Source organism: Protopterus annectens, chromosome 7.part0 (assembly GCF_019279795.1).
Source record: "Protopterus annectens isolate FY-2018-M chromosome 7.part0, PAN1.0, whole genome shotgun sequence".
In the NCBI taxonomy this organism is placed as follows: domain Eukaryota; kingdom Metazoa; phylum Chordata; order Ceratodontiformes; family Protopteridae; genus Protopterus; species Protopterus annectens.
In genome coordinates this window covers 1,484,622,631-1,484,648,425 of record NC_056739.1, presented here as the reverse complement: position 1 = coordinate 1,484,648,425, position 25,795 = coordinate 1,484,622,631, and the positions used below count along the sequence as shown (strand labels likewise).

The 25,795-nt window shown below is 40.3% G+C and overlaps 1 protein-coding gene across 3 annotated transcripts in view; it reads left to right on the top strand.

Moving 5' to 3' along the window:
- Positions 1-25,795, top strand: part of LHFPL4 (LHFPL tetraspan subfamily member 4) — a 1,031,502-nt gene that overhangs the window by 846,921 nt on the left and 158,786 nt on the right. For 2 of the 3 annotated variants that reach the window (XM_044078036.1, XM_044078033.1), the window contains one exon: positions 16,481-17,686. The exons of the other annotated variant lie outside the window; for it this stretch is intronic. In XM_044078036.1, coding sequence (XP_043933971.1) covers positions 16,481-16,494 — 14 coding nt within the window. In that variant the 3' untranslated portion in view covers positions 16,495-17,686. Of the gene's footprint in view, positions 1-16,480; positions 17,687-25,795 lie in introns of those variants that run through there. 3 annotated transcript variants of the gene reach the window in all.

Sequence of the window (25,795 nt, the reverse complement as noted above, 5' to 3'; positions counted from 1 at the left end):
AGGATTCCACCTCAGTTTTGAGGAGTGTGAAATTTGCTTTAGAGAAGTTTTTCACTGTGGTTTTCTGGGCAGGGGCTGAGGTCGGGATGTGAATATCTAGTGAGATTAGTTTATGGTCTGATCTTACCAGTGAGGAATACACTTCTGGTCTGGAGCATGTTGGTGATGATCAGGTCCAGTATGTTTTCCCCTCTTGTGGGAGTGGCAACAAGTTGTTCCATAGCATTTGAGTTTATAAATTCTAGGAACCTTTGGGCTAGGGTGTTGGAGCTAGAGTAATTCTCCCAGTCTATGTTAGGGTAGTTGAAGTTGCCCAATATAATGGTGTTTGGAGAGACCTTCATATTTTCCAGTGTTCTCAGGAAGGCCGAGTGGGGTTCCTGGGTTTGGCAGGGTGGTCTGTAGCAGGCTATAAACTGGAAGGCAGTTTTACCCACTGTTAGTTGCACATGGATAGTCTCTGATGCTTCGTGCTGTGCCACTAACCTGGAGGTGTGGGTATCTTTGACAAATATTGATACTCCCCCTCCTTTTGTGGTTTGGTCCAAGTTTTGGGGCCGAAAAACATGGTATGAGGTATAACCTGGTAGTGCTGGGGTGCTCTCAGGAGCCTTGAACCAGGTTTATGTTACTGCACAGATATCAATGTTCTCCATGCTAAGGAGAGTTTCGAGTGCATGCATCTTGAGGTTTAGACTTCTGGCATTGAGTAGCATTACTCTTAGTTTCTTATCCCTTGTGATACCTATGGAGGTGGGTTTGTCTTTTGAGCCTTGCCTAAAAAAGGCACTATGGGGGTGGCAAGAGCCTTTGCCAATATCCGAAAGCCCAGGGGTGACAGGTGCAAGCCATCCCTAGCGAAGCATCGTGGCTTGTTGAGCATGTCATCCCAGGCAGACAGGCATTGGATCCCCTTTGAATGACACCAATACTTAAGCCAGTTGTTGAAATTGATCATCTTGTCTTCATATTGTGGCATCATTCTTGGTGAGGGTAAGATGCTACTCAAGGTCAGGGTCATACCGGCCTGGGCTACATGCTCAGAGATGCTCAGAGAGCTCCTCTATGTCTCTTTTCATGTAGTCCAGGGAGGTACATCTCAGGTCATTCACACCAGCATGGACAATGACTGAGTCATATTTGTACTTGCCTTGGAGTGACCTGAGTGCTTGTGTTATGTGGCGGATCCTAACGCCTGACAGGCAGCTCACCGTGACCTTCTTCTTGTTCAGCCTGGTGAGCGGGACGTCAGTGTGCCTGACGATAGAGTCACCTATTACAAGTGTATCAGGTGTGTTGTTTAGCCTTAAGGGCTGTGACTGTTCGGCACACTGGCTTTGTGAGCTATGTGTTGCACGTGTTTTGTTTTGGGGTAGCGGTTGCTTGGGTGTGTGCTTTGGAGGTCTCTGCTGCTTAGGCAGATTTTTATTTAGAGCCTCCGAGTATGTTTTTGTGTGTCTATGTGTTTGGTTTGCTGTCGTGGTAGGTCTATGTGAGACTGGAATTGTAGTGAGTGTGGTTTCCTTCTCCTCCTGACTGGTTACGCCAGTACTGAGTTGAGAGAGCTTAGCCTCCAGTTTGGCTATATGGTTGCATCTGTCACATGTGTTGGAATTTTTGGGGGGAGGAGAGGGTTGTCTGTGTACATGAGGCAGTTGTAACATTGCCTCAAGATTCCCAGATTCACCAGCTGGACCAGAGAGGAGATTGACAACTGACCTTTGGACATGCTAGAATAGTATTGAGAATTCCTTTATAATTGAAAAAATAGCCAATGGGGAACAAAGTACTCAAGGGGAGTTTGTGAGGGTGTAGTGCTTTTAATTTTTTAGTGCTGACTTATATAATTGCTTTAGTGAGCATGTGCCAGGCTTTAGAGTGGGAATAGGGTGTTTATTATGAGAACTAGATCAGTTCTAAGGGAAAAAGTGAAGAGCAGACTTTGTGGAGCTGAGAATGGTTTAAACCCAATTAAGTGGCGTTGCCCGATGCTGTGCTATGCGCAAAATTGCGCAAAGCCGCGCTAAAGTGGGTTTTATACAGGGGTACTTGAAAGAGCTAGAAATTGGCCCAAAACGGCCAATAGACTACCAGATTCTTGTGCTGGGAACACTCCTCCAGGGATAGATAGGCTGCTCCAAGCTTCCCGCTGCCACTGGTGAACAAAGAAGCCTCTCTTTATCCAAGAAAGGAAATGGGCAACACAGGAACTTTCCAAAAGTCCAGAATACAGCAAAGCCTGTATTTGGACTACTCTAGGTCAGGAAAGACGGGAAACAAGGATAATTTTTTTTTGCAACAAACAGCAGGAAAATGCAATAAATATGTAAGACAGGCTAGCGCACTTGAGTGTGTAGCCTCAACAGGTAAAAGCAACAAACAGGACAAACTTTAAAAGTACAGGTGCAAAAACAACTTTAAACAGTTTAAAACAGTTCAAGAAGCAGAAATACTTGCAGTTTAGCTAGATCGGACAGTCGCCCAGGTAGTAGCAGGAAAACAAACACTTTTATCAGGTTAGCAGTCGCTCTTTTAGCCTCTCTGCTGCTAGCACCACTCTGCAGGACCACAAGGAGCTTGGCTGAGTAGTAACAAGTGCAAAAACCATGCCAAAGTGGGTTTTATACAGGGGGACTTGAAAGAGCTAAAAATTGGCCAAAAACGGCCAATAGACTACCAGATTCTTGTGCTGGGAACACTCCTCCAGGGATAGATAGGCTGCTCCAAGCTCCCCACTGCCACTGGTGAACAAAGAAGCCTCCCATTATCCAAGAAAGGAAATGGGCAACACAGGAACTTTCCAAAAGTCCAGAATACAGCAAAGCCTGTATTTGGTCTACTCTAGGTCAGGAAAGATGGGAAACACGGATATTTTTTTTTTTTGCAACAGACTACCAGATTCTTGTGCTGGGAACACTCCTCCAGGGATAAATAGGCTGCTCCAAGCTCCCCACTGCCACTGGTGAACAAACAAGCCTCCCTTTATCCAAGAAAGGAAATGAGCAACACAGGAACTACCAGATTCTTGTGCTGGGAACACTCTTCCAGGGATAGATAGGCTGCTCCAAGCTCCCCACTGCCACTGGTGAACAAAGAAGCCTCCCTTTATCCAAGAAAGGAAATGGGCAACACAGGAACTTTCCAAAAGTCCAGAATACAACAAAGCCTGTATTTGGACTACTCTAGGTCAGGAAAGATGGGAAACAAGGATAATTTTTTTTTTTAATATGTTAAATCTTTCTGGTAAAATTCTGAGTTATTGCCTATAACACTAAACTAACAGTGTAAGCAATATGGCAGAGACTGTGAACTCATTCCTGTGGATAGTCAATTGACCAAAAGCTTTACTTAATGGTAGGCATTTGTCAATAGAAGAGTGGATGAGCTGGAATAACTTATGCATACTAAGATTAATTGCATTACAGGTAAGAGGTACATATTTAGCTGCTCATTTATTTCCCATTGGCTTTATGGTTCCACTAAGTTGGCAGGTTTCAGTTAAAGGATTTGTTGGATAAAATATCAGTGGACGGGCTGTGAAGTCAGGAGCTTGGAATAGGATGTGAATGGAATGGGCATCAGAAGCTTGGAATAGGATGTGGATGGGGTGGGGGCAGGAGCTTGGAATAGGATGTGAATGGAATGGGCATCAGAAGCTTGGAATAGGATGTGGATGGGATGGGGGCAGGAGCTTGGAATAGGATGATTTTTCTCTGGGAGTTTTGGTAGTATTTTATCCCATCCTCTGATTATTGTGCACTCATCCTCCCTTGTAATCTTAAACGAGGCATTCAGCCCCCTCTTTGGAGGCAGTATATATATGGAAAATAATTGTATATAGTTGTTTGGATTTGAGTTACTAGTTAATAGTTTCCCTGATGGTTTGTTCTTGAAGGTCTTACCACAGAGGGTAATGTTTGCTGGATGTCATTGAAGGTTTTCCATGGGAAATCTGTGCCACTGGGTCAACAAGCAATAAACCATGGCACTTGGGTAACTCTTTTTAGGCACAGTGGTGCTTTCTGGTGGTCTGTACATTTAGGACTAGGCACACTAAAGCTATATTGTTCATTTGTTAAAAGTACTTGATGGTATATAGTCTTTTGTCTTGAAATATTAATGAGCTAGCTAGCCCAGTGAAGACAGCTAGAGTGGTTTTTGATCTTACAGCACTGGAAACCTAATATAGTTGTTGCCAGGAGATTCAACTGCCTGTTGATGAACAACAGACAGTGACTAGAGCAGGATATTTTTATCTGCCTCAGCATCTTACCATTGAGGTAGATGAATGGGGTTGTTATTTTAATGAGATGCTCCCTTCTTGATGTTGGCATCTGTTAATGACAAGGAGGGTAGATTTGTAACACTCAAGGGCTTTCTAGATGGTAGCAAAATCATAATACTAAACCTGTACATGTCTCCTGGCTCCACAGAGGATGGTGTTTATAGGATGCTGAGGGAGTGGGTTGTGTTTCAAGAGGGCATGCTCATCTGGTAGGATCTGGAATATGGTCTTATCAGCCTAGTAGGTTCACCAACGGACTTGATATTATAGAGTCACTTCTCTTGGCAAATATATTTGTAGGTACTTTTGTTGTATGGGGTTGAGGGGTACATATAAAGCACCATTTCTCTGATGTTGTTTTTTATTTGCTTTTCAATTGGGTCCTCTCCCTGTATAACTTGTTAGTATCAAAGTAGCAGTATTGCTTTGCTACAAATAAACATATGCTCTGGTCATGTTTTCTGACCATGTCCCTCTAGTTATGAAGTGGAAGAGCTATCATAAAGTTTGATGTGCTAATTTAATCTTTTGCAAGGGTAAAAACTTTTTGGCCAAGCTAACAAGGTTTCCTGGGGGCTATGAGAATTGGTTTAATGGTAATAGTGACACTTGTGCATTGAACTGGGACTTGAGAAGACTTTGTCAAGAGTAAAGGGATGTACCCCTTGCTGGTATCAGATGTAGGATGTAAAGACAATTAAATGATGTGCAGTTTTATTAATGATCTTGATGCAGTGAGCAGAGTTGTAGAAATTAAGGATAAGATTATTAAAGCTCTGGATTATAAAAAAAAAGGCATTAAAAGTTACTTAAATTCTTTCAGAACTCACCCATCTAGCCTAAAGTATCTGGGTCTGGGACTCGGGCATCATCAAACTGTGGATAGGCTGGTAACTAAGCTTTAAAATCTCGAGTCTGGGAAAATTGTTAGATCCCCAAGGGGTTTCCTGGGGGTAGGGTGCATGTTACAGTACATTATACAGAGGACTGCAGACCTTTCATTCCTCCTGATTTTAGATGACATATGGAACAACTCAGTTTTGGGAAAATCTTGGATGATAATGCTGCTGTTCGTTTGGCTCAGGTTATAATCAAGCCAAGTTGAGTTGGTGTTATCTAGCATGTCTAAGGACAAAACACCTTGGCTTCATGCCCCTCACCCCTGAAATCTATCATACGTGAAAGCATGTTTTTATCCTGATGTGGGATGACCTGTTTAACTAAATTTTAGAAACTGGGCAGATTCCCTGCTCTTGGAAACAAGTGGCAACACATGTAATTTTGAAGCAGGGTAATCAGAATCAGAAATACTTTATTGATCCTGCAAGAAATTGCTTATGTTACAACTGCCCAGATAAACATAGAATGTAGACCAAACACATATGTTACGTAATTAGATATGAGAGATACTATACTCACTTATGTTACTCCACATATATAACAGCAACAGCTGGCATAGGTACACTGCCAGCCATAGCCAAAGTATTAGATGAGTTTGATACCACATACAGTAGTGACATGAAAGGGAGAGCCTTTCGTGTTAATTATCACTCACACTAGAGTATGGAGTATTACACATTACTATACTTTAAAGTATAGCATATTGCATAAAGGATAATTGCATTGGTGATTAATATCACACTGAAAAAGAGATAAAAGAGAGATAAAAAGGATCGGGAAAAAAAACATGGGCAAAAGTTTAACATTGCACTAAGTGGTCTCTGTCAGTAGTGGGGGAGGTGGTAAGACAGTAGGAGGCATTATAGAGTCTGATGGCTATAGGCAAGAAGGATTTCCTGTGGCATCCAATGGAGAACTTTATGCTTGTCAGCTAAAAGAACTTCTCATTCCAACCACCACTGTGTTGAGTGGGTGGTCAGTATTTTCCATGATGGACTTTAGTCCCGCTCACCTTCTTCTCTCAGCCATGGTTTCGAGGGTGTCTAGTTCTTATCCAACTATTGAGCTAGTCTTTCTTAGCAATTTATTGAGTCTGTTTGCCTAGCCTTCTTTATCCTACTACCCCAGCACATCACTATGAAGAAGATAGTGCTGGCCACTTCAGTCTCACAGAACAACTGCAGAATAGTGTTGCCGACTCCAAAGGATCTGAGTCTTCATAGTAAGTGCAACCTACTCTGACCCTTTTCATATGCCTCCTGCAAGTGTTTGGACCAGTCCAGCTTACTGTCCAGGTGTACCTCCAAATACTTATAGTCCTGAATAATCCCCACCTTAACCCCCCCCCTAAATGACAGAGGGGTCATTGGGGGACGAGATTGTGATCTCCCTGGATCTACTACCATCTCCTTCATTTTACTGCTCTTCAGCTGCAACTGATTAATCTCATACCAGCTCATTCCACTCCCTGTTCAGATCACATCATCTCATCTGAGCTGAGTGTTAAATTATGACTATAAGATATTTTAATTTCTTTTAGCAGAGACACTTACCAAATTTTTATCTGGTCTGGTTCCAACTGACCAGACTGGTTTTAACCTGGCAGGTTATTATTTGATAGCCTAATTGCAGATGAGCTGCTGACTGAGGGTGCAGTCTTTCAGGGATAGAAGCTGGTGTTGGTTAGTTGTGATATAGAGAAAGATTCTGATCAAGTTAAATAATGTTTTCTATTTAAGGTTTTGGATATTTTCAGGCTTTATCCCCAATCTACTGTCCTCCCTTCCTCCATCAAACGTGTTTGATGGTGCAGAAGCTAAAATTAAATTAGAGCTATAATTATCCTTTCTAATGAAAACAAATAGAGGTACCAGGCAGAGTTGTCCCCTTTCCCCACTATTGTTTGCATTATGAGTGGCACCTCTTGCAGCTAGGTAGGTGTCATTCGAGGGTTATGGGATCAACAGCATCTCTAGAAAATAGTGTTTTATACTTATGATCACATGATTTTTGAACCTTGTTTTCTAAGAACTATATAATTTCAGACTATTGGTAGATTGTACAATTAACAAGGACAAAACCAAGACTATTTGTATTAATTTTAACATGGGGCACAATTATCATCTGAATTCCCCTTTCTGACTAGTTCTGACAATTTACCCTACCTTTGGATTAGGTTGGTTTCCCACACAGGCAACAAAGGCCGAGCTTAATTTATAAAGAAATACTGAAAAAAGCACTTTGATTTTGTTACAGGCAGAATGGATTATGTTTGGATATGATTCAAATGTTGAAGGCAGTGAACTGGTTTATTTTTACACAGGCAGTGTATGCAGCTAGGGTTTGAAGGTACACCCCACCCCCCAACTGAGTTTCCTTAAGAAACTCACACAGTTGCTGTCCAGAATAGAACAGATGAGTTTAGTGAATTTTAAAAATTCTGTGAGAATGGTGCTCCAGTGCTACCTGACCCAGGTTCAATTAGCAGCTTAGGCAACTGATAGAGCAACAGGGATGGATGGATGTTATGATCTCTGAGAAGGTGGGCTGCCTTGTGGGCATCTCCTGTGACAGACCCCTGGTTGAGGCTGGGGATGTTACTCTTGGGAGGCATGGTCCAATGGGAAAAGGGTGGAGACTTGGTTAAGCTGCTCCATAGGCAGGGCAATAAGCATCACGTCTCCATTGCATGCCCACTCCTCAGACGTAACTATGAGGTCCTCAAAGAGAGGGGGAAGGAAAGTAACAAGCTAGGTGAGTCGGCAAAAAAAAAAAAAAACAGTGGATGGATGTAGAACAGCACAACCCCCCAGGATGCCCTTCAGATACTTGCTTGCCCAGCTAAAAATGTAGACAGTGGACCTGGAGTTGATTGAAGTGCCAGTAGACCCAGTAAGGACATGAGGTACTAGGACATTTGTTGAAATGAAAGAAGGGTTGATAAAAAAAATTGTATGAGAATAGAGCAGACATTGATGCATGCTATGTCCAACTAGTGCAAGAATTGATCAACTAAAAATTATTAATGACAACACAGCAGGATCATCCACACTTAGTTCCCTGTATTTAATAGTAGAGGGGACACAACATCTTGAAAAGGCATTATCAGTTGCCTATCTAAACTTTAGTTCAGCATGAAGCTGGATGCCACAAATAAGTTTAGTCTGGCATAGGAAAGTGATTTGGGGATTACTCAGCAGCAATAGGACACCCTTCTGATCGATCCCCAGGTATGTCACAACACTGCACAGATTCAGATTCTGTGGTTGGCAGTATTTGTTTATATTCGTTCATACTCCATTTTTATTGCATGGAATCTTCTTATCGGTTGATCCATTTTGCTGGAGATGTTCTGGGGGGTTCACATCCTCTGGGAGTGTACCCAACCAGATGAATTTAAAGGTGAGCTGCAAGATATGTACAACTCTTTAGTTTCTGAAAAACTACAGTTCACACCTCAGCTATTCTTTCTAGGGCTACTAGATGCTTCTGCTGAAGCTAGGGGAAGTTTAAAATGGCTGTTAAGGATGCTTATGCTAACAGCAAATAAAATGTATGCCTGGAAATGGAAAAACAGCCATTCCACAGTGATATCAGAGGTCCTAGAGCTAATGAATTAAATAAGACTGTTAGAACTGGTTGCAGCTGTACAGCAAGACAAGTACATAGTCGTAAGTGACAGAAGTGGACACTTTAGTGCAGTACTTGGGGACATCTGTGATGTGTCTTATTGAGTTAAGCAGGAGCTGCAGTGGATTCCTTGCTAGACTGATGATACCCTGTTTATTTGCAGAGAAGTTTTCTTTCTCTCTTATTTCAATTTTTTTTGTGGAGGTTTGTTAACTAATAACAGTTGCAATGATATTACAGACAAGTTTTGTATGCTCTGTTTTGTGCTATGGTGACTTCCTACAGTGTTGAACTGTTTTGTTTTGTGATTATGAAGTTAATAAAGATGGTTGATTGTTGGAAAAAATGTTAACATTTGTAACTGATACACAAAAGAAGGCAGAGAAGAGGATGATGGCACACATCAAGCCCCTTACCACTAGTTAAATAACTCCTAATTAGCACATACCTCAAATGTTTCTGACCAGCCATTTACAGTCTAAAACACATCACTGCTAAAATCACAGCTTACCTAACTGATGACCCTAATATACACAACTCAAAAGAAAACCATCAGCATTTCTTTTGTCAGTGCTTAAAAATTCAAGTAACTATTTTCAAACAGGAATATAGCAAGTGTTCAAAACAAAACATTTAAATTAGATTAGCAAAGTTCAGCACTAAGTTAAGAAAATTTCCTTACTATATACAGTATTAAACATACCTAACTCAAATACACGTACATTAATGTATGTAACCAGCGGCTCCAACACTGATTTTGTTGATTATTCTAACTGGGACCTACGCATCAGTGATTGATGTCAGACAATTTCAACTTAAAGGCTAGTTATGCTGTGTTAAATGAATCACCACGTTTCTTCTGCATGGACAGTGATCTCACATGCTAATAACTCACACTGAACCTTATATGGACACAAAGAACTAGGACTGCTTCAGCACGAAGAAAGCATAATACATTTAGGAATGTCGTGGGTTAGAAGGATATATGCTCACATAAACTCTTAATTCCAGTCTGTCTGAAGTTTCTGCAGACTGTGCAGTGTAAGCGGTGACAATATAATGAAAGGAAAATTTCTCATATGCTGTCTGCAGAAATATCGATGCATGTTGCGGGTGTATGCATGTTGCAACCACTCAATATATGGTCTTGAAATCCCCCAAATTTAGTGGAAATCATAGTGTGACTCCATTGTGCCATGATTTCACAGTATCAATACAAGTAATTTACAGGGTATAGAGCTGAGTGTTTTCATAATGTTTTCTTCTGTAGTTATCCATGAACTCACAGGAACATGCATATCCCTTTATTTTTTGTACTGCTTGGTTAGTGCAAGAATAGCTGACATGATTATATCTTCTATACTATACTTTCCATAGTGCTTGATTTCTTCCCATTTCCTTAAGTATGCTGACCGTGGCTCAACATCTGATGAATTACAATTAAGCTGCCTGCCTAGGGTCTGTGAAGCAATGAAGGCAGTAGATAGTGCCATTTTACCTGTTTCTAGAACTAGAAGAGGTTAAAGAGACTAATTTCCCACACACAATATTAGATAAGAGAAAGGTGGTCAAAAAGGCTGATTCACATAAAAGTCATACACTGTAGTGTATTGTTGTTTCTTATAGATTGTTTTAGAAAATGTGAAAAGCCAACTGCAAATCGGTGCTCCAAGAGCATAAGGGGGTTGAGTGTAATGTTCAGAATTACTTGTATTCAATGCAGACTGTGGGAATCAAACTCGGATCTATAAAGATCAAGCTTGTTTTGAGAGTGTTAGCCTAACAACTTGGCTGTACTGCCAGTTATGTTTCTTTTTATGGTAAGCACCTGTTATTTTTTTTTTTCAGAAATAAACCAGGACATCTTGGTCCCATGATGCTCTGATTTTGTTGCTGCTGTCTTTCGGCTTTTCCCGGTTAGGGGTTGCCACAGCGGAACTCCAGTCCGCTAATGATTGGCAGTAGATTTTCACGAACGCCGAGGTGCCAGCTCGACGTTCAACCTTCAAAGAAGGCATGCCCATTTATGCATGTCTTTTGAATGCCCACCCAACCACGGGGAGGACATGCAGACTCCACACAGAAGGCACTCCCCACACTCCAACCGAGAATCGAATGGGAAAACCTCTTTCTGTGAGGCTACAACGCTACCGCCTCACAGCAAGAGGTTCTCCCGTTCGATTCTCGGCTGGAGTGTCCATAATTTGCTGATTTAGCATAATCAAAATGTATAATATAAGTAAGAAAATGAGATCCCAAAATTAGATGGTGCCATGACACATAAAGGATAAAGGAGACACATCCCTGCTCAGTTCTAGCTACTTCTGGTATATTTACATGATGAAAGATTGCAGATTATTAGAAGAAATGAAAAACTTTGTTCTTTGAGTGCAGGATTTTTTTATCTGAAAGAGAGTTAAATACACTGGATGAATATGTAATTTTTAGTTTAACCTGTACTATAGCTCAAAAAAATGACTGTGCAGGCATTTGTTAATTTAATTAATGCATGTGTGTGTTGTTGTTACAGTATACATGCATTCTTCATGCTATCTCTTCATTCGTATCATTTGTTGCTGTCTGTCTTTCAGAAAACTATTAGCTGTTCAAGCAAGACAGGAATAGCCATTGCTCTATATATTTCATTCCATGTGCTAATTGTTGAGATACTATGTTCAGACATGAAATATGAGCCCATTACTGTAATTCTAGAAACATGTGAGAATGTGATATGAGCTGGTTTGCTTAGAGGTAGCTGGGTAAGGGCACTTCACGGAAGCTTCTGTGTTGAGGAACCTCAGAAGCTTGCAATGTAAACCAAAAGGTAAAAATGTCACACAGACATATCATTCAGTAAAAACTGCAAGAAAAACACAGCCAAGCTAAAGTTTTCACTGTGAGATACCTTAAACATCCTGTAATGGAGGCCCATGGGATATATGCAAATGACCCCTTAAGGACATCAAGTGTCTCAGCTACACAGCTTCTGAATGCACATGGAATTTTACTTTTTAAGTCTTTTTGGGTGCTTTCAAGTAAATCCAAACCCCACTAGCTGTAGAGATGCATGTTTTTGCCTTTTTTATTGACATCAGCAGCACAGCATAAATGGATTATTGGGTATCCAAAGGTCTAACAAATATGTCCTTTCTGTGTCTACATGGATGTTCACCAGATACTCTGGTAAATACTCTTGTCATTAGGGACTCCACTGTGCAACACACAGATACCCCACTCACCAGATTAGACAAGGAGAAGATAACGATTAGTTGCCTATCTAGAGCCAGGATCTGCAATATCAAGCACGCACTCAAGTTACTGCACAGCAGGTTCTAATATGGTTCGATCATAGTCCATGTGGCTGTAAATTACTCGAGACATTCCTCACTGGACTACGTCGAAAGTGATAATGAATCTCTCAGAATATTTGCCACAGATAGTTATGAGCCTTGTACTGAGCAGTATTCTACCTTCACTAAGGATTATGCCATGGCATGAACGTAAAATGATTGATTTTAATAACTGGCTTATTTTCTGGTGTCACTCCAGGGGGATCCAATATCTGTCAGCAAGAAAGGACATGGTCAAAATACAATGTTGCTTTGCCAAGGATGGCTTCATCCACCCCCCTTAGGCTTTGGATTATGGCTAAAGCGTTATCCACGCCCTTAGAGGCTTTCTTAGGCAATGTTAAAAAGACAAAGCTACCAAAATAGTGAAAACGTCTAGAAGCAACCTTAAGGTCATATTGCTCAATGCTTGTAGACTAAACAAAAGAACTCCACACACTTCAAGCCCTCCCCATTCTGGAGAATATCGGACATCTGTTCCATGATGGACACATTGTTTAAAGCCATAGAAAGTACTCCAGCAGTGCAAGGCTCCAGTGCCTTCTACACATTTAGACCAATAACAATAACATTAATAATAGCACAGACTGTGGCCAAAGATGGATGTGTCTCGATCTACATTAGAAATAAACATACCTTCAGATTGGTTACCATGGAGCTCATTCACATACAAGTCACCGTAGATAAGGCTAGCTATAGGTCACTTTCTATGTCCCTAGAGTCTCATAACTCTTACCTAAATCTACTACAGGTGATCAACATCCAACCAAACACCCTATTCATGAGTGATTTTAACTACCCCTCTATAAACTGAGAAATGTACACTACCTCAGACTCACAAGCACAACACTTCACAGACTATTAACACAAACTACCTGGAACAGATAGTACACGCTCCAACCAGAGGATCACACATACTGGATTTGGTAATCACCTACACAGGACAGAATTGCACACCCCAACCCACCCCCCACCATGTCACATCCTCATGCATGAGGTTGGATCACAAAACTGTCTCATTTGAAGTAAAAGTCAACCTGGAAAAGCCAACTAAACCAAAAACAGTTAAGAACTCTTCAAAGGCAAACTACATCCTAGTAAGTGACAGTTTGTCAAAATTCCACCCCCCAACCCTGAGACCACAGCTACCTATGCAGAATTATTCACAGAGTCTCTATACAAATACCTGAATGACTGCATACAAGTTGTCATACATACCAAAAATAAAACAAAAACAAACACTAAAACCAAATCCCACTGGTGGAATCCTCGCCTAAGCAGGGTATATAATAAAAGAAGAAAACTCATGACCAAAATAAGGAAGAGCAACTGCCTTAAGGACAAGTGCTCTCTTATACAGCTAAAAACAAGAAACTAAGAAGTCTAATTAAGTCCAACAAGGTCAGCTATGAGGTCAGGATAGCCTCACAGACTAACAACAATCACAAGGCCATCTTCAGTTATGTTCGAGACCTTACAGTTAATACACAGCAGTGTGCTGAATGGGTGGTGAATGGCATCACCTTCACTGATCAGGGTGACATAACAAATCTACTGGCTGATATATTCAGCTCAAACTTCACCCCCACTCCCACCCCCACCCCCTAGCTCCACTAGTTGAAATCATCTCCAACTTGCTTTCCCAGCTATCAGCAGGGTCCAGGTGCTAAAGCCAAGAACACCTCCCTCATGGGCCCTGCCAACATCACTGGTTGCCTCCTGAATAGTCTAAAGCATGACACATCAGGATACCTGAGGCACTCTTCAACTACAGCCTTGAAAAAGGGTACATTCCAAGCAAATGGAGGACTGCAACAGTTATTTCCCATCACAAGGATGGACCATCAACCAACCCAGGGAACTAAAGACACATCAGTCTAAAAAACCTAATATGCAAAGCCATGGAGCAAATTATCATGGAAATTACAAACAAGGACATTAGCAACCTAGAGACACTGGACCCATCCCAATTTGGCTTTGTTAAGGGAAGGTCATACCTACTTAACCTACTTCTTTGAGAGGGTCACCAAGGCAATGGAGGAGGGTAAAACAGTGCACACCATGTATCTTGACCTGGCTAAGGCATTTGATACAATACCCCACTCAGGCATCGTTGACAAGCTCTTGAGCTAGGTGTAAATCCTTACATAACTTGCTGGATTGTTGACTGGCTCACAGACAGGATCCAAGAAGTCAGGATCGGTGAGACCACCTCCGCAAAGAGGCCAGTCACCAGCAGAGTACTGCAGGGCACTATGCTGATCCCGCTCCTACTTGACATTTACTTCTCAGAAATCAAGGCTAACGTTCAAGGCCTCTGGCTCACCAAGTTCACAGACAACTGTCAACTATAAAGTGGGGTTTAACACAGACAAATGACTGGTGCCAAAGCCATGGCCTAAAACTCAAAGCCAAAAAATGCATTATAATGCCCCTTGGGAAACTGTTAACCCAAGTTAATTACTCCATAGATAAAATGCCCCCAAGAGTCAACCTACTAGTAAGGGATCTGGGAACATATGTGGACAGCCATATGATTTTGAATAACATGTAGTTAAGATAATAAGAAAATCATTCTATGTACCCCAATCTATAAGTAAAGTATGGCATCTAGGTTCAAGGAAGTTATAGGACCACTCTTCTTGGCCCTTATCAGACCTATCATTGAATACAATGCCCCTTTTGGCATGTATCTAACTAAACACTTGCAACAGTTAAAACACACACAAAGATTTTTTTACCAGGATAATTCAGAGCATGAATACCCTGTCCTACACTGATCATCTAAAGGCTCTGTCTCTGTATTCAAGTCTTCTACAGGCTGTTAACAGGGGATCTTTGCCTGGCTTTCAGGGCTCCCTCAAACCCAGTCATGATGGATCTGTTACCCATGCGCAAAACAAACAGCACCAGAAACACTAGATCCAGGGATCTGAACTTTGCTTGTGAGATAAACATAACATGCTGGAGAGACATAAAGGATCCCAGCACTGTGGAATAGGCTCCCCATCCAAGTAAAACAGAGATCATCCCTGACTCTATTAAACGAAACCTTGACAATTGGATGGGAAATCAGAAATTTACCCATGGTCTGGCCGCCATGTCCATTATGGACAGAGGCCTTAAATAAGAACAGTGTTATCCTAACACACATGCACACACACACACACACACACACACACACACACACACACACACACACAAACAAATCATTGGTTACCTGCCTACTAACATGCCGCCCCATATAGTTGCCCATGATACTAGGGACCCAAATGGTTTGGGGTGTGGTGCAGTTAGGCTTGTAAGGACCCTACTGTTCATTAGCCTAGTAACAACATATGAACCTCTAAGATAGACAGATAGATAGACAGATATAAGGGAGACAGAGAGAGGCAGAGAATTCTGCATTGGCTTGGTAGTCAGCCATTTTTTATGAGAATTAAGAACCTAGACCTCATAATTATGTTCATTTTCTCTTCTTGCAAATGGGCTTAAAGTATGTATTTGTTCTCATCCTGCATCTTATGCTCAAAACCATATCCTTTCAACAGCTGGTCTGTTGCTTAACTATTTGTGTGCATGTATGCAAAGCAAGTTCCCTTCCTCTGAAGTTGTACACTTTCTAGAGAAACAGTGTGTGTGTGTGTGTGTGTGTGTGTGTGTGTGTGTGTGTGTGTTTGCGATCTTGTGTATTGGAATAGCTGATTAAAATTAATATGATGATTAGTGGCAAGATGCTAGAGTGATTTTTTTATGCATACAGTATTCAATTACTGAGTTGAGTCTGCAAGATCACTTGTAAAGCATCTACGCAGCAGAATAAACACATACACTAACAAAAAAATTGCATACATATGCACAGATATACACGCACACTCACACACAAAGTTGCACAACAACAGATACACGTACTTCACATCATATTCCCTACAAGGTAAGGATGATTAAACACACACACACACACACACACACACACACACACACACACACACACACACACACACACACACACACACACACACACACACACACACACACACCATTTCATCTCACCTGCAATGCAAGGATGTTTATTTACATACACACACACACACACACACACACACACACACACACACACACACACGCACCATTTACATAATGTCCCTTGCGAGGTGAAGATATTCCTGTATTTGTGTGTGAAATAGGTAGCACCTTATTTGCGATTATTAGTTGCCATAACAACCAAAGAAAGTGGCTATGTTTTTCCTATTTTGATTTGTCTCTCTCTCTCTCTCTCTCTCTCTCTCTCTCTCTCTCAATTTTTGTTTTGCAGAGGATATAATGTAGTCCCAGGCTGCAGTTCAGCATGTGAGAAGACTTCATCCATCCCCACTTTGTGCACTGACAGGACCTTTTACTGTTGGTAATCCTGCCAAACAAGGTCTGGACAGCAGACTTAATGCCTCAGAATCAAGCAGCATCATTAACCAAGAGTGACATCACCCCTCCCATGCCCACGTTTGCTTTCTGATTCATTACTCTTCTACATACACCTCTTATCCTTACATTCTGATAAATATTCAGACATTAAAACATACTTTGCAGCTTTGTAAATCACCGTTTTGTAAAGGAAGGAAAAAAGCAAACAATTTTACATCTCCAGAATACTTTTCAGCTTTACTGATCACCACTGGGAATTGAATGCTTCCACTGCAAATGGAATATTTTTACTATTCAAGATCCCTGAACTGAAGGCAAAATCTGCCAACACCAAGGCAGATGTTGTCCAAAAACTGGGCAGATTCCACAGGAAGACATTTTTGTACAGCACAGTGTGTTTTTTAACCCATTAATTTGTTGTTCATAAAATGATTGTAAACTTTCTTTACTATCCTTGTGTACATAATGAATACGTACATCTAAAACAGGGTAAGTAGCATGAAACTCAGATAATCCTGCTGTGATCAGGTATTCTGGTCTGTCTGGCTCCTTAGTTGTTAGAAGAAGATTCTGTAACAAACACAGACAGTGCAAGTACAAGCAAAACAATGATTTGTGTATGCTCGACACCTTGATACAGGAGAGTCTGAGCCCAGTGAGAAACCCAGCAAACTCGAAGCCTTTCAAAAATGAATAGACATGGGTCTGATACTGATTTCTACAACATGACTAAAATCTTCAGATTAACAACTAGGAGGCAAACAAAACACTCAATATGTAATATATTCTGCACTGCTTGTGTGCCATGTGCCAAAGGAGAGCTGGGGGTTTCTATCAAGCAAAATGTATAGTAGTCACTAGCATTTCTACACCTTATGAATATGAAGAGACAATGGATGCTCACCAAAGGACGTCAGTAACCAGTTAATGCACTCCTTTTTGTCCATGCAGGGTAGCCATATCATTAATGGTACTTAGTTGTCAGGTAGGCAGAGCCAGTGTCACCGATGCTGTGGCTGTGGTATCATATATTGTAAAGAGCTGATTGAATATATGGCTGTGATGTTTAATATGTCATTAAATGTGAATACAAACTAAATGGGTTAGTCTACAGGTTGACTGGCTATTTCACCAGCTATGTGCAGTAACCATGTGTACAATGCCATCAGCAATGCAATCATCATTTCTGGCCAGGTTCTTTTACTGCACTCCTGGAGTAAGCTGCAATTTACTACAATACAACACATGTTGACACATGTCGTACATTCACTGTGAGCAAACAACTAGCAAATTGGTGCAGAATGTGAGAAACATTTGCTTAGGGTTGATTTAGTAGTAAAACTGACGAATGGACAAGGAAACAGGACTATTCCCCATGACAGTGCTGACCAAGTAAACATCCCTTTGCAGGAGTGATGGCGATAAGTTAACACATTAGAACTTGGCCTTAATTTGTTTAGATTAATTATACAGTACCAGTTAAGCAAGCATAGTCCAAGACATTCATGCTTCCATATGCAGCCTGGTGCAATGGTAGAGAAGCATGCTAAAAATGGCAGATAATAAGCTATGGAACCTTGAGTCGAACTTGACATTGATATGTCAAATTAATCCCTTTGACTCCTGAGCTCCTTTACCTCTGCCTGTGAGAATAACATACGGGGAAATCCTTTGTAAGAATACATGCTCTTATTATTATATCAGGTCTAGAAGTTTATTATTCCTCACTGTAATCGTTTACTCAAAGATCTTTTGGTAATGTTGTGTTAAAATAATAGGCTGGTCAACAGAGGGGTTGCAACCATTCCACATCAAATGGAAATCCCACAAAAAAGAGCTAAAAGGCTTTCTTCATATTTTTTCCATTTATCATTAAGATATGCATAGTAATGATATGTAAGCTGCATGACAGTTAAGAATTTGCCCAAATTTGCCTTATAGATACTCATTTTTATGATGATGATGATGATGATGATGCCGATGTTACCAATAAGGTTATTTTTAGTTTGCAGTGTCAGAATATGTTGTTCCTGGTACACATTGCATTTAGAACCATTTTGCCCATACTGCTGCATACCCAGCATCCCTCTCTGCAGGCACCTGATAAATGTTGGCATTAAATAGTCACACAACCAACAGCTGTTTATAACATTGTATTCCCCTTTACAGCTGAGCAAAATTATTCATCTTTAACTTGTTAGGGTAACTGATGCTGCAATATTTATATTTGAAGTGGATCAGTGTTTGGTTTTCATCCAGATTACAGCATTTCCACTGGAACGAGTATGCCCTGACACTGATTTGTGTATTACATAATATGTCATTCTTCAATTATCCTGATCTTTTCTGCTGTGTAAAAAACTGACTCTGTAGCCCAGGAATTGGGCTCATTTTACTTTTTGTTCCAAATTAAGATGACTAGTTGACTAAGGAAGGAAGGAGGGAGATAAATATGGTAAAACAGGCCATACTGCTGCAGTAATTTTAATTTGTAGAAAAGCAGTAATGAGTTAAATTATGCCCCATGAGTTCTTCTTTAGAATTCTCGATAGGCAGCACAAAGGATCATTGTGCATATCCTGTTCCTTTAGAAAGGTAATATTAACATATCCCTAGTCTGTCTTAAACTATATCATGGTATAATGTATGGTTTAAATATGATTCATGAAAGGTTTTTCAGTTTATGATTAAAATTTTTTTCATCAAGACTATGGTAAACATGGTCTTCTAACCAAGTAAATAATTGGAAATACAAGTCACTTCCTTCTGTTCAAACAATTAAGCTCATACTGTCAAAGATATTCCACCATACACTACCCTTGATGTTGGTCACAACAGTCAAGATAAACCAGGATATTCAAACCTGCAAGCCCAAAATGAGTCAACACTCATTTGTACTGTGAGAGCAATTACACGCACAATGATGTGCACTGAACAAATATTACCACACACAAAGGTTGTTGTGAGGTATAAGACAAACAGAAGGCTACCTTACAAGTCAAGGTGCATAGTTATATCTATTAAATGCACTATCTAGGATGTGTTTTGCAGTTATGAAATTGTATGATTTTTTTATTTTATTTGGTTTGGGGGTCATTTTAGGAGGGACATATTTTATCAGTGGTGAACTTACTGTGCATACTCCTGTTAGCAAATCATACTACTTGTCTCCCTGTGCCCATTTTGGGTGTTGTTATGCTTCTCTATATAAGTCATTGAAACAAAACAAAGTATAGTGCTGTAAGAAGAAACTAAAATTAATATTTAACTTTGGAAGTTAAGCACATATTATCAGAAAATTCTTTCATAAAATCGGGAATTTTGGATCTTCTTTCTGAATTATCTCGGACATCTGACTTTTTAGCAAGGCACTGAGCAAGCAATAATGCTCATTAGGGTGAGCATTACAGGGAAAAAATTAACTGCCCAAAAGTGTTGTTTGGTTGAATGCCACAAGCTTCGGGCCTCTCCTCCCTGGAAGATGTATTATTTTTTTTCTGTAATGCGCAAATTAGAAAGAATTACTACAATTAGAAACTGGACCACCTGTTAAGCTGTCTGCTGAGTTGTCTTGTTTTTGTTTTATTATTAGCATACACACAGACACACATATATTTTATATAAATATTTTTCATTTTAGTTAGGGGGTGGGGGGCATAGCCCCCCCCCCACCTAGTTTGATTTAAATTCTCTGCTTTTTGTTTTATATTGTTCAGTAAAACCAAACTAGGTGGGGGGGCTCCACCCCCCACATCCCCCTGTGTGGGTGGCTGTGCCCCCCACACCCCCCTAATGATATATACTAACTCCAGAGTCGCACTACAGTAGGCAAAAGGACATATCCCTTTTATTTGCCTTACAGTGCACTGCAAGTACTACTTGTCAGGGAAATGAGTTTCAGTCAGGCAAATGAAAGTAACCCATATATATATATATATATATATATATATATATATATATATATATATATATATATATATATATATATATATATATATATATATATATATATATATATATATATATATATATATATATATATATATATATATATATATATACACACACACACACATATATATATATACATATATATATATATATATATATATATATATATATATATATACACACACACACACATATATATATATATATATATTTATATATTTATGCATTTTATATAGATGACAAATGTATGCAGTGGTACAAGCACACAGTCTGTCATACATATACAGAAATTCTCTCTCTCATACTAATTCACACGCGCGTGCATATACACATAAACACACACACATATATATTTATATATATATTTATATTTATGCATTTTATATACTCGACAAATGTATGCCGAGGCACAGGCACACAGTCTCTTACACATACAGAAACTCTCTCTCTCTCATACTAATTCACTCGAGTGTGCATATACACACACACGCTCACAGACACACTCACATAAAGTCCTTGTAACTGCTACTGTTGCAGGTACTTGCATTATTTCTGTTATTATTATTATTATTTTGTTCTGCTCACTAGCCTCATCTCTTTAAGAGCTGCAGTTAGTGAGCAGAAAGAAAGTGGCATATGGAGTTTATGACATGAGTAGGTGGACTATTTTTTTACTGGGCTCTCCCAGTACATTAATTCACTCCTTTGGAACATCAAGTATGCAGTGGTGTTCACTAGTTCTTCAAGCCTATATTCTAAACAGCATCATCACTACCCACATGAACTGTTACAGAACTGCCTAGCTAAGATATATGACTAGTTTCTTTTGCTTTGCTTTAATGTTTGTCAGACTCATAGTGAGGCAGCAATATCAGCACTCACCATGGTTAAACATGAACATTTAGGATTTCTTTTTTATGTTAGTTTTTCAAGCAGCTGTTATATTGTGAGAAGGCCTCAAGACTCTGAAAAAGGCCTCATCATCGATGAACATGAGAAAAAATAACTACTGTTAAGCATGGTCTGCTTGAATACATTTCATAAGGTTCCCACACAAAATAGCAAAGCACACCTTCTGTAATCACAACTGCCTGGAAATACATCCCTGCCAAATATGATTTTCGTGACATAAAAATGTCCGAAACACTACCACAAACATAAGATACACCAAACATGACAAAAGTCCTGTCATAATTAATTATAGTAAATTTCAAAATACCCTCCAGTAAGCTTTCTCTCAATTTTACCGTTCTCTTTCCAAGACTGCTTGACATCAGACACAAACCAATCAACATTTTAAGGTGTATTTTGATCATTGTTCATTCTCCAAATTGTAGAGTTCTATGAGTGAGAATATTTAAATCCAGCAGTGTGAAGGTACAGTGGGGCTTATTTCCCTGCAAAAAAGAGGATTATTGAATTTGTTTCCAAATTATTTGTCTTTAGCTACTGCTAAAGTAATGCCAACCATCTATTTATGATTTTGCATGAGGTTGTATGCTGAAAAACTCCACAGGGGCCTAACCTAAGGCTTTGAGTTGCCACTTAAAATATATCGAATATTGCTACCTTTCAAGAATGAATTGAATAAATGGGCTGTTGAATTTTTTATGAGATGAGGTTTTATGCTGATAAACTGCCCAGTGGCCTAACCTAAATCTTTGAGTTGCCACCTACAATACACTGAACACTGAGCCACCAATTATGTTAGTTAATCACATATTTTTCACAGCTTTTACTGGTGTTTTTTTTTTTTTGCACACAAGGTATTAAAATTGAACTAATTTATTTTGCTGTAGTTGTACAGCTCAGAAATTCATAAATACCTTAGAACTATTTCTTTGCATGTTTGAAATGTAGTATAACTCATTTATATAGAAATATTGCTATTTTCCATTCACAGAGTTTCAATATGAAAGGTATTTGAGAAATTCTCTTCTCACGTGAAAAATAATGTACACTTATGCAGCTCAGAAATCGGCACTAAAACAAGAAACAGTGAGCGCTTTTCAAGGAAAGATACTTTGGTGCTTCTGCAGTTATCCAGATGCACCCTTGATTAATTAAGTTTAAAGTGATTTACGTAAATATTTTCCCCAATCAACACTGACATCCTTAGTTCGTATACCACAATGTTCCCTCTTTCTCCAAGGCCATCACATATTGGGGCATAACCCAATGGAACACTTCATCAGGTGGTTCTTACCTCTTCAGGGAGAAAAACCTGATGGTTGCTGAGTTATACACTGCTCCATGTCCAAGAGAAAGGAGCAGGCATGTAGATGGATGTTACTACAGATCACTAATGTTTTTTGTTTAGTTACATCTTAACCCCTGAATAAGAGATATGGCATTGCCATGTGGGTATAAACATGGGAGTTGCAAGGAAACTATCCCTTCTATAGTTACATATTGTTCAGTTGTCTTGCTCACCTTGTTAATTGCCAGTACCTCTGTCACCAGCCATCTGCCTCAAATGGAACCATAAAGTTAGGAGCACCCGAGCACACCCCACACCTTCTGCCTGAGTACCCCAGGCAAGCACCTCATCATTCTTTTGTTCCTCCCAGTTATCAGCTCCTCCAGTGCAAAGCTTTGTCATCTGGATCATAGTCAGAGCTTCAACCTTTTGTACAACAATGCCAACTTAACACAATGTGCTTTGCTACAGTGAGTTTTACAGTTTTATTTGAGAATCATATGTTATAATTTATAGCATGACACAATGAAGAAATAAGCAAAAAGAAACTGATCTGCAAAGTCTTCAATTACATGAAAATCCACTGAATAACCGAAGTTCCAACATAAAGAGGTAATAGGTTTGCATTCCCATTGTTTACTTGGTCAAAATCAACAAATCAGAAGAAACAGCATGCAATGTAAAAATGATTATAAAAGAAAAAAGTTACTGTTTAATAGTTTCAGTGTTATTTGCAAATCAGAAGGTGATAGTAAAAGACAGCAAGTTACTGTTTCAAATATTTAGAACATGAAAAGATGGGATATTTTGTTTTGTTCATAGGCTCATAAGTGGGTACTAGGCTATCTGCCCGAAGGCATTTATAAGCCTAGCCAGAATGTGTTGGCTTTCGCTGCCCCCTTAGATTAGTTCCCTGTGCCTCTGTCCAGCAGAGCCACTGAAGTGATCCCCGAGGTAAACTTTCTGTTTCCCATCCACTCGTCAAGGTTTCTCTTGAAGAGTGTTAGCGAGGAGCTCTGCCTAATGTAGATTGGAATCTTGTTCCAAAGCATGGGAAGTCTCTGGGACAGGAATCTATCCCTCCAGCACATCCTATTTATTGTTGTGGTGAGGTTTAAATCCCTAGAGCATGTGGCTCGAGGGGATAAGGTTTTCTTTAGGTGGAGCATGTCCATCAATTCTGGGTTGGACATGGCCTTGTATGTCAGGCAGAGATCACCTCTGAGTAGGCAGTATGCAACCAAGTACAACTGTAGTTTCTTCAGTCATGCTGCATAGCGCATCTGTTTGAGGCCATTGATCCTCTTGGTGAGGTACTTCTGTGGTCTTTCCAACTGTTGCAGGTGTCTTGTAAGGTACATCCCAAATGGGGCATTGTACTCTAAGATGGGTCTGATCAGTGATGAGTAGAGGGGCAATGACCTCTTTTGATCTGGATGTGAACCCTTTTGTGATTAGGTGGGCCACGTAGAAGGATTCTCTAACCACTTTGGCAATGTGATTATCAAAGGTGAGATTTCTATCTACTTGGGTCCCCAGATCCCTTATTACGTCTTCCGTATTTAGGGGACTACCACCTATGTGGTAGTTTGTGGGTACTTTGTTTTTTCCAAAGGGGATGACTATGCACTTTTTGGCATTTAGCTTGAGGCCATGATTTTGACACCAGGTATCCGTCTCAGTGAGACCCTTTTGGAGGATGTCTGTGTCAGCCAGAGAGTCAATTATAGCCCCTAGTTTGCAGTCATCTGTGAACTTGGTCAGCCATATTCCTCCTGTGCTTGCCTGTACCTCTGAGATGTATACGCTGAACAGGAGGGGTCCTAGGACTGAGCCCTGGGGAACACCACTTGTAACCAGTTTAGAGTCGGACCTAGCTCCCGCAACTCTCACCGTGTGGGTTCTGTCCATGACCCAGTTGGCAACCCATCTTGTGATGTAGGGGTTTATGTTCAGGCTGGTGAGCTTGTCTATAATACCAAAATGGGGAATAGTGTCGAAGGCCTTAGCGAGGTCTAGGTAGGCTGTGTGTACCACCTTTCCCTCATCTATAGCCTTGGTAACTGTCTCAAAGAAATCCAGCAGGTTTAGGAGGCATGATCTGCCCTTAACAAAGCCAAACTGGGTAGGGTCCAGTGTTTGGAGGTTCCCAATGTCTCTGTTAATGAGTTCCATGATGATGCGCTCCATAGCCTTGCAGAGCAAGCTAGTCAGGCTTATAGGGCAATAGTTCCCAGGGTCTGTTGTGGCTCCCCCTTTGTGGAGCAGAATAACCATTGCTGTGTGCCACTCTATGGGTATGTAGCCCCTGGAGAGGCTGAGTTTGAACAGTGTGTTTAGGTGAGGGGTTAGTTTGTCTTTGAGCTCATGTAGGACGCAGCTTGGGACACCGTCTGGTCCCACTGATGCTGTATTTTTGGCTTTGGAGAGGGCTGTTTTAACCTGAGTGTCTGTGATTTAAGGGACTCTACATTCTTCTGGTATGACTATGGGCCCTTTTGGGGGTGAGAGGTGGGTGAAGTTTGCGCTGAACCTGTCTGCCAGGATGTTGGCGATATTGGTTGGTTCAGTGTATTTTGTGCCATTCTGCACTAACTATGAGCAGATCTGAGCATTGCCACTTAGATTCTTGACATAGCTAAAGAATGCTTGTGGTTATCTTTGGAGTCTTTGGCAATTTTTCTTTCAAAGCTTGCCTTGGATGATTTTATGAGGGATTGTAATTTCTTACTGATACTGATCAGGGATGTCTTCCCTTCTTGGGATTTTATTCTTTTCTGTACTAGTTTCCTCCTTCTAGTGTATAGCTTGTTTATGGCAGGAGTCCACCAGACTGGTTTCCTTTTCTTGGAGGAGTGAATCTTGGTTTTGCTTGGGATGGCACGATCCATGCATTCTTGTAGCTGCCCGTAGAATGCATTAGTAAATGATTTTGCAGCTTGAACAGTGTTATCCTTCAGCATGGGGGCTTTGAAACTTTCCACCTCGGTCTTAAGTAACGTGAAGTTTGCTTTTGAAAAGTTTTTCATGGTGGCTTTCTTGTCCGGGGGTGGGGGC